Here is a 10,128-nt window from a genome sequence, read left to right as displayed (position 1 = left end):
GCAACCCTCGCACCACGCGCCTCACAGCCTACAATGGCCTCTCAACGCCGCCACCCCGTCCTCCCCACCAGCCCCAGCCCCGATCCCGTCTAGCCGCGAGGAGGCGCTCGCTCACGCCACCCACCTGACGCGAACCCTGTCTTTGCCCGCTCTGCCCTTCAGCCCAGCGCCCGCCTACGCCGCACCTCCGAGTCTCTCAAGCGCCCCTTGCACCTGTCCACGCGCCGCTACGACGCCCACCTGTCGTCCGCCCGGACATCTCGCGCGCGGCCATCGAGCAGGCACGCCGCGAGGGAGGCTGTCGCAGACGACCTGGGGCGTTGCGCGGAGAAGGATGACCCGTATGGGCTGCCCGTGCCTGCCGTCTTGCAGCTGAGGAGGCTGCGGGGTGGGGAGCGGCATGTGTTGCTGGAGGCGTTTTACAAGGCGTTTGGAAGGCAGCTGTGCCGGCGCCAAGGCGGCGAGGGCGCCGTATATAACTTTATGTTTATTCCACGTTTAGATTAGTTGCGGCCCTCTTCTCCTGGCTTCACACGCAAAGTTATACGTTTACTTGCGATTCTTCAAAGATCCGACAGCAACACAAGTCGTTTCGCCGACTCCAAAGCTTGTCGTCCCGGAGACGCATTCTTCGCAGCCAGTCTGATTCTTGTTTGCAACTGACCCAATGGGACAAAGCTTGCATTCGAAAGCTCCCCTCCTCGCTGATACTAGACCGGACGGGCACTTGCGACACCCAAGCTCACTAAGAAGGAAGCCAAACATTCCTTTCGGGCATGGCGCGCAAATCCCGTTTACCATTCCCCTTGCTTCTGAGAACGTGGAGAGGCAAGCACATCGACTTAGATCTTCGGGATCCGGCTCCATCCCCCGAGGACACCGTTGACAGCTGTTGACAAGACCTCCAGGACTGACTGCATTCCCTGGACAACGTTTACATTTAACGCGATTGAAGAACTCACCACGAAGACAGTCGTGACAGATGCGTGTCCTGTCGGAAAAACCAAAGTTGACGAGTTGTTCTACTGTCCCAGGTGGGCAGGATGCGGGGTGGCAATCCCGAAAGTTTCCGTCAAGAAGATTGCGGAGGAACCCGGGGCGGCACCCAGTCTTAACATCAACGCACCTTGCAGTCAATTTGGAGTTAAAGCCGATATCCATTGAGGGCCGTGTGCCGTTTGGACAGGTCTCACAACGAGCAAACGGAAAAGATGGAACTGTGCCTGGCGGACACTCGGAGCAGGAAAGCGAACCTGGAGGGACAATTTCAAACAGGCCATCACATTCCCTGCAGAAGTCCCCATCCCATATTTGACCAGCTGGACAACGAAAGCACGATCCATCTCGGTCGATGGCCAATCCCGGTTTGCAGACACAACCATTTCTGCCCGAAACGCGATCGGAGGGGCACTTTTCGCATATTTGGGAAAGGCCGCCTTTGCTCTCCATGTTTCGGCCACATGAAATGCATTTCTTGGTCTTTTCGTCAAAACGCTCGCTTTTACTGCACGTCTGGCATGCGTTCGCGCCGTTGAGAAAGTAGTTCTCCGGGCAGGGAGTGTCTCGTGGAAGACAGAACGGTGATCCAGTTCCTCTAACGCTGCCTGCAAGGCATTTTTCACACTTGTCGCCATTCTGTGATGACGTTGTTCCCGGGGGACATGGCCTACAAGTGGAGGCGCCTACAGACCGTCTATTGAAAAACCCGGGAGGGCACCGCAGACAAGGCGTAGTTCCATCACTGACTTTGAAGGAGTTGCACCTCACACATCTCCTACCGGGAAGATCTTCTATGGTTAAACGAAATCCTGGTCTGCATTTGGTGCATATCGCTTTTCCTTCAGTGCTCACAAGAGATATCGGACACGGCGTACATTTTTTAGCATTAGGCATGGCACTGAACGTGTTCATAGGGCAATTTCTGCAAGTCGGTCTTCTTCGGTTCCATTCTAAGCGATCTCTTCTTGCGACAAGAAAAGTGCCAGGATTGCAGCGAGCGCAAGAGATCGAACCTCGTACGGAAGACTGGCCGGGAGGGCATTTGATGCAATTAGCTTCGGACGGGTTTCCCCGTTTTGTCAAAAACGTCCCGGCAGGACACGGAAGACATAAATCGATTCCAACCATCCCGGGTATTTCGCTGAACGTTCCAGGGGGACATTTCTTACAACTGCCGGCACGGCGTTCATCCTGATAGGTGCCGGCCGGGCATTCTCGGCACCGTGTACCGTTGAAGAAAAAGCCTCTATCACAGTTATTGGAGGTGGATTGTGCCGAGGCGATGATAAAAGAAACAAAGAAGAGTGCAAGGGCAGGGCAGACCGACATTTTTGAGTGGGTAGGGTTGTTCGAGATGCTGTCGGTGATTGTCTGTCAAGCCGGAGAAGCGGCGTTATATAGATGTCAGTCGGACAGAACGGGTACGTCCGACTCAAGACATCTAAACAGAGCCACTGTCATGCCATGTCATGCCAATATCTGAAGCACACACAGCGTCGGTACCGTAATCATGCATTGGAGGGTTTTGAGGTTTTGAACCCAAACCGATCCTCCTCATCGCTAGTCGAATACACATAGCAAGAAGTTCTTGCCTGCTATACAGTAATCTATCAGTTCTTGGCAAGAACTGATAGATTACTGCACAGCAAACCCAGTTCCCGCAAAATAATGTTAATAACACTGTATGCGAATTTCTCGGATGAAGATCAGACGAAATTGTTTTCCCGAAATGCTTGACACGACCAGAAGTGTGAAAATACGGTCATTGTCATAAAACAATGCACAGCACGAAAATGCAATCAAACCGATCATACCGGTCGGCTACTGCATTTTATCAGCAACCATTGCCGAGAGTGTTTGAGTATTACTCACACAGAAACATGGTACTTAAAGAGTAGCTGAGTACCCAACGGTCGGACACCGGGGAAGAATACGAGACAACCAAAATAAATCAACAAGCTCCATTTTTCGCAGGATGAAGATCAGACGAAATTGTTTTCCCGAAATGCTTGACACGACCAGAAGGACATGCCCGTAGATGGCAATGCAGAAGTATGGTCATTGTAGTGAAGTGGTGCCTACAATGCGCAACGCATAAACAATGGAGTGCCCCCTAGCCAGGAGATAGTTGGAGAGGGATGTGCAGAGTACAGCATATGTAGTAGCGATATCCAGCAAACAATGACAATTCTTTTGCATTGCCATCTACGGGCATGTCCTTCTAGTCGAATACACATGCTGTAGTAAAGTACTGATAGATTGTGATAGAGTGTGCTCATTGTTTATGCGTTGTGTGTAGGCACCACTTCGTGCCCGGCACTGCCGACCCAATATTCTGATAGGACACCACGTCTCGGACAGATATCGTCATCCAATTATCCCTCCAATGCGTTGTGCCGGTCACTGTCCTGACAATAGACTGGCGGTTATGGGTGGCTTGTCGGAGGGGGGTTCCAAGGCTCGGCAATGGGTTGCATTAGTTGGGTGGCCTACTCTCAAAAGGCTGTTGAGACGCATTGCCATTGTGTTGTTCCCGAAAATGATGGTCCAGTGCACTGCGTTCATGAAAGGGCATTGAACAAAGTCCGCAGCAATAGTCTGAAGGACCTGGCATCAAATGCCGAGGCTTGCACGGCGAAATATTTTTGTCTCCCTGGGCAAATTCCTCGCCTCTTCGGCATGTTTATTGTCTCCCTCGGCATATTCTTCGGCTCCCGGCGCAGTGTTGCAGTCGACCCGGGGATAGACTACAGAGCGCCTCGGACACCTCTTGCAATCAATCACAGCGAGCATATTCAGATAGCGCTTGATTTGGTCACGGGCAGTCGAAGCGCCCGGGAGTGGTCCAGAAGCGCGAGAAGCTCGCGCAGCAGTTGTGCCTACGTCGACTCTTGCGGGGCAGAGAAGAGACCGAAAATGAGGAAGGGAAGGAGGCTGGAGAGCGACATGGCGGGGCTTACGTGGCGGAAGGGAAAATGAAGAGGAATAGCGGGGTGGCTGTGAGTTGACGTGACAGTGTTGGAACGGGCGAGGGAGGGATGAAGGCTAGGGCGAGAGCTTCCCACGAGCAGCGTCTCGCTGCCAGGAAGGGGAGGTTTTGCACATTCAAGTGCACCGGGCCCCCTTAGCGGGACTATCTCCAAAGGAACTTGGGTGTTGCGGCGCTGTGATTTTTGCGTATGCTTCCCGACATACTCACTGTACCAGGCGGGTCCTTTCTGCAGTGCCAGAGGCACATGACTTCCGTGGGTTAACTTTTAGGGTACTGCTGCGTATCCAATGCAAACGTTGGCATCAAATTACGAGCATTCAGTGCCTGCATGCATGAAGGAGAACTGCGTGTTTCTTTGCAACAGCAGAATTCTTAAGCGGCATCATTTCTTCTATTCGCAATGAACTTCCAGTGGCTTTGCTCAATGTGACGTCGTACACCAGGGGAGTTGAAAGCGTACCCCATCGCGCGAGGTATGTCTTCCCCTCTAGTAAAACGAAAACCTCTCGTCGCTTACGTAGCTCGCTCAGTTGTTGGATATATTCATCCGTCCGACCCAGCTGAACTTCAGCATGTCTGGAATATATTATATTATTATGTATATATAATATATTATAATATTTCTCACAAGTCTCCCTGAAGGGCACCCCCCGGTCATGATCCACTTCGCAACAAGCCGCTAGGGCTGCCCCAATAGTAACAGGTGGGATCGTGCCGGCCAGAAGTCTATCCCCGATCCCGAGAAAACTTCTTGCGGTCGCCGAGTTTATGAAATCATGGGCCCATTTCTTCAAGTCGACTTCCTCCGTTTTGTATCTCACTGTTTCCGCATTATACTTCGTCATCAGAATGGCAACAGCCACGGCCAGCCTTCCATCGCCGTTAGGAAGAAACGAACGCTTGGTGTGTTTGCCGTGAACATAAAACAGCCTTCCACCGTCTGTGCCGGCCTCCCTTTCGAGCGATATCCACATGCGATCTGAACCGTTTTCGTACTTTTCGTCATTTACAATAAGCACTGGTAAGACCGTGTAAGGAAGCAACCCTCTTGGAGCCCAAAAGGTTGTATCGCTTTTCGCCACATTCCGATCCAACCAGAGCTGGACTTTTCTTACTCCAAGCTCCTGCAACGTAAGCGCTACGGCCGTGAACGAAATCTTCGACATTCTAGGTTTGCTTGCAGAGTGACGATAAGAAACAGCTACTATTCGCGCATCGGGATCGGGATCGCTTGCGACAGGACGTTGTTCATCTTTGCCATACAAGTACTCGTACAGATTTGACACCTCCTCCTCGTCAGCAGGATCGAAGGCTGTTGTCAGGCCTCCTTGTATAGCTCCTGACATGGTATAAGATACTGAACCAGAGCCAGGACCTGCGTGGAACCGCGTGTCTTGGTTTAGTTTGCTCTCTTTGTCCACGATCCCCGTCCATGTTGAGCAATCGATGTCTCTAGTGCGTGCAGAAAGCAGCAAATTCTCTATGTCCCGAAGCACTCCATTGACAACTCCAGGTGCGTAGTGGTTCGCGATTTCATGCATAGCCCCCGTATGCAGCGCAAAGTATAATTCTGCAATGCTACAGCCAAACGTTTGGGCATGTTTTTCGAGAGTGCTACGAAGGTTGGCGGAAGAGGTGTGCTCTCTGCGACCTGTAAACCAGCATGTAATTCCTCTCTTCTCCTTTCGCCGAGACAGCAAGATCTCAAAGGCCGCGACGTATAGCGCATTTCTTATCCATAGCGCTCTGTCGTTTCTTCCCAAGGCGGCATCGAGCTTGGACAGGAAAGCAGTGTACTCTGCAAGACCGCCAAGGACGCTCCCTGCGGTTTTCAATGCCGAGGCAGGGAGAGGGACTGGAGGCGGCGCACTGGAGGAGCTGTGAGAGAGAATGCTATACTCGCGAAAAGGATCTACGTCTTCCATAAAACAAACATGGGTCAGGGGTGAGAGCGGAACAAGTTTTGCGGTTTGTCTGCGCGATTCTGTACCCTTCGAAGGGTAGACCACCAGACAAGCGAGAGGACTGGGACCTTCCGGGAATTTGGGGCACGGAGAGAAAAGCAGGAAAGAGGTCAGAAATTGGGGGGTATGGTTGGAATGAGATTCGCAGAAACTGAGAGACTTTGAGGATTTGGATCGGGGTTTGGTAAGGTTGTCCGTAAAATAACGCGCTGTTATGGAGAGTTTTTGCCAAGTACCCTTTTTATTCTTGAATTTTTGTTACGTACCCCTTTCTTTATTTCGAACGACTATCCGGTAGAGGTACACACTGGACACTTCTGAACTCGCAACACAAGTTATCGTGCAGGGAAAGTTGCAGATCGGGACACATCAGTATATCAGCAACTGGGCCGTCGCTGATTGTCGGTATGATGTATTGTTAGGGATGCCATGGCATATCCAGGCAAAGCCGGAAGTGGACTACAGCTTGCCAAAGATTACTGTGGATGGCGAGCCACTTCCGCAGATGCCCGTAAAAGTCCATAACGGAGGGGTTCAGGTAACGAACCTTGGCGTGAAGAAATTTTGGTCTCTGTTGCGCAAAAAGGGAAGTCGGGAGGATTTCTGTGTATATCAAGTAGCGCAGACCAACAACGTCTTGGCCTCAGGGGTTGGAAAGGAATCAAAAGGGAGTAAGAAGCTTGACGACCTCCTTTCCAAATATTCAACAGTTTTCCGTCATGAACTTCCTTCAGGTCTCCCCCCGAGAAGATCTGTCGACCATGCTATAGAACTTGAAGACGGAGCAAGGCCCCCTAACAAGCCATTATTCCAATTATCTCCGGCGGAATTGATGGCCGTCAAGGAATACGTTGTTGATTTACTGAAGAAAGGGAAGATACGTCGCAGTAAGTCTCCATTTAGAGCTTCCTTATTTCTTGTGAAAGAACCGGGTAAATTGCGCGCAGTAGTCGACTACAGGGGGCTTAACAGAATAACGAAACGTAACAGTACGCCGCTACCCCGATGTGACGAAATTTTTGACCGTTTACGGGAGGCTCGGTTCTTCTCAAAGCTGGACCTGAAGACTGGATTTCATCAAATCAGAGTACGACCAGAGGATGTTGAGAAGACTGCTTTCAAGACGAAGTATGGTCACTTTGAGTACCTCGTGTTACCAATGGGTCTCTGTAATGCACCAGCGACTTTCCAGACTCTCATGAACATGATATTCCAGGACTGCATCGATGTATATCTCGTGGTTTACATGGATGACTTGCTTGTGTTCAGCAAAACTGAGGAGGAGCACCTACAGCATCTGGAGACAATCCTTGCTCGTCTGAAATCGGAGGAACTGTACGTTGCCAGGAAGAAGTGTAAGTTCATGACCGTGGAGACAGAGTTTCTTGGATTGCTGGTGGGGAGGAACGGTATCAAAGTGAATCCAGCTAAAGCAAAAGTAATAAGTACATGGCCCAAGCCGACCTCTCTCACAGAATTGCGAAGTTTTATTGGCCTTCTCCAGTTATTTCGCCGGTTTATGAAGGGTTTCTCCGCCAGAGCAACAGCTCTAACAGCCCTCACGAGGAAGGGTATGGGAATTCGGAAATGGGGTCCAGAATGTGATGATGCGTTCCTAGACCTGAAGGGTGCCCTCGTGTCTGCTCCTGTACTTGTACCTCCTAACTGGACAAAACCTTTCCGCTGTCATGTGGATGCCTCCCAGAACGCTGTTGGGGGTACATTAACACAGCTAGATGACGAGAAAGGGGAGCGAGTTATAGCATATTATTCTCGAAAACTTTCAGATGAAGAGGTCAAATGTACAGCTAACGAGAGAGAACTGTTGGGTCTTGTTTATTGTTTGAAACGTTTTCGGTGCTACTTGGAGGGTGCATCTTTCGAAGTTTTCACGGACAACCAAATCTTGAACTACTTCTTCACGAAGCCGAATTTGTCCAGGAAGGAGGCGCGTTGGCTGGAATTATTTGGGCAATTCGGAATAACAAAAATGAGCCTGCGCCCTGGTCGGGTTCATGTCCTCGGGGACGTGCTTTCTAGGGCACTACATGTAATTTCAGGTAAGTTGGAAGTTGGAAATTTCGAGGCCTCAGTTGTAACTATCAACATGGACTTTAAGAAGAATTATTTAAAGGACCAGCTGTTCAGTCCTATGTGGAGTTCTCTCACCGGGGAAGGGTGCAAAGACTTCATCGAGTCCAATCGCATGACCCGATTGCTTCCCTACTTCTGTGTGAAGGCAGACCTCCTGTACTACAAAGATCGCGTTTGTGTACCTCGGAAATGCGTTCCGGAGCTACTAAATCTGGCACACGACTGCAGGGTGGCAGGGCACTTTGGGTTTGCTAAAACATTGGCTCGGGTAGCGAGTTATCACTGGAAGCATAAGTCGATGTGAGGCGCTATTGTGAGGGGTGCTTAGTGTGTCAGCAGAACAAAGATAGCAATCAGAAGCGCTTCAATGTTCCACAACCTTTACAAGCACCGACGCGTAGATGGGGATCCATTTCGACCGACTTTATCGTGCAATTACCCCGCACTGGAAGCGGTTTCGATGCAATAACAACATGGGTAGATCGTCTCTCAAGAAGGGTGCATTTTATACCTTGCAAAACCAAGGATACGGCCCCGGACTGTGCCAAGGCCTTCTTCACAAACATTTTTACGTTACATGGGTTACCAGACGATATCGTGAGTGACCGTGACCCGCAATTCACTTCCAGATTCTGGACGGAGCTGCTGGCATTATGCGGTGTGAAGGCCCGCATGTACACCAGTCACCACCCGCAAACGGACGGGCTATCCGAAGTGATGAACCGTGTAGTATAATGACCGGCGCGAGCGCGCGGAGGTCATCGGACGGCCGTATACGGTATACACTATACGGTATACACGTGGGCGGCTGTGCCCACGTGTAGCGAGCGCGCGCGCATGCCGAGCGGTCGTAATCTGGCGTACGTGTACAGTAGTGCACGTGTCGGCCAAGCGGTAGTCTACCAGTATGACGCGTATACGCTAGCACACGTGGCATCCGTGCGGTAGTCTGTAAGCAGCGCGTGTGTACAGTAGTACACACGTGTAGCCGCAGCGTCCGCGCGGTAATTAGGAATTGAGGCGCTAGTTTTTTAATGGCGTACAGTATCTGGTACGCACTAGGCGGCAGGTACTGTATACTGGGACAGGTGTCCGAGGCGTCCCTCTGAGGGGTTAAGACCTGACACCCGTCCCCACCAGTAAACTGGGGCAAGCTCGCCCCCGTCCCTTTCGCGCCTATATACGTCCGTTTCGGTTGTCTATCGCGCGCGATGGCTTCTAACCCGTTACCGGTCGCTCCCGTTCACGCACCACGGGGCGACTGCGCGTAACCGGCCAGTGAGCCACTCCCTTTTCGCGAGCTCGTCCGATCGGTTCAATTAGCGCGTCGCGTCCACGCCGCGTGCTCCCTCGCTAAAGCGTCCGCCTCTCACCCAACCCAGGGCGGAGAGGAGTTATACCACATTTGGTACTCTTGTGGAGGGAATAACTCTCGAGGTTGAGCCGCACGCGTGGTCGCTCGATCGCGCGCAGAACCGTACGGACGGAAAAGGTTGAGAAATCACCGCGTCGATCGCGAAGCGTATTCGACGATGAACCGACCGGAAGAAGGGGGAGACTCCGCCTCCGGGCGTCTGAGCACCCGCAGTGGCAGTGGCGCACCGCGCCCCCGGGTGGAGAACCCGGAAGCCCTGCTGCGACCGCCACCGCGACCGGGCCGCACGCGAGCGTCCGCATCGGATGTTACGCCGGCCGTGTCGGCAGGCACCGAGAATCGCGTCCAATGGATGGTCGACGCGATTCAGCCGCGCATCCAGGCCTGGGTCGAGGAGTTCCTCGCTACGGAACTCCCCCATGTAGCGCGCGTATGCCTCGACCGAACGGTGCCCGCGCTCGTGGATGCGCACGTACGCAGCGCGATACCACCGCTTTTGGACGAACTTCTACCCGCTCAAGTCCAATGCGAGGTGGTGACCGCGCTCACCACTGTGGATGAAGAATCCCCGTCCGGTACGGCTCTAAAGGGAGCGATCAGCTCCGCCGTGGCCAATCGTCTGGCCACGACCTTCGCCGGAGCAGGAGTCGACGCACGCGAGCAGCGCGACTCGACCGCTCCGGATCCTACGCTAACGCACGCTG

At 52.3% G+C, this 10,128-nt stretch overlaps 2 protein-coding genes across 2 annotated transcripts; both read right to left on the bottom strand.

Annotated features, from left to right (window-relative positions):
* Window positions 1-28: 28 nt before the first annotated feature.
* On the bottom strand, window positions 29-2,515 carry CHC_T00007561001 (hypothetical protein). Its single transcript, XM_005711211.1, has 4 exons — window positions 2,447-2,515; window positions 585-2,370; window positions 186-479; window positions 29-60 (listed from the first exon to the last, which is right to left on the bottom strand). Exons 1-4 carry the CDS (start codon window positions 2,513-2,515, stop codon window positions 29-31), a joined length of 2,181 nt encoding a protein of 726 aa, XP_005711268.1.
* A 2,956-nt stretch (window positions 2,516-5,471) lies between these two features.
* CHC_T00007560001 (hypothetical protein) lies at window positions 5,472-5,720 on the bottom strand. The gene has a single exon (XM_005711210.1). It carries the CDS (start codon window positions 5,718-5,720, stop codon window positions 5,472-5,474), a length of 249 nt encoding a protein of 82 aa, XP_005711267.1.
* Between the last annotated feature and the right edge of the window lie 4,408 nt (window positions 5,721-10,128).

The sequence above is a fragment of the Chondrus crispus genome, genomic scaffold, assembly GCF_000350225.1.
Source record: "Chondrus crispus Stackhouse genomic scaffold, scaffold_78, whole genome shotgun sequence".
Lineage (NCBI taxonomy): Eukaryota > Rhodophyta > Florideophyceae > Gigartinales > Gigartinaceae > Chondrus > Chondrus crispus.
This window is presented reverse-complemented; position numbering and strand designations above follow the sequence as displayed.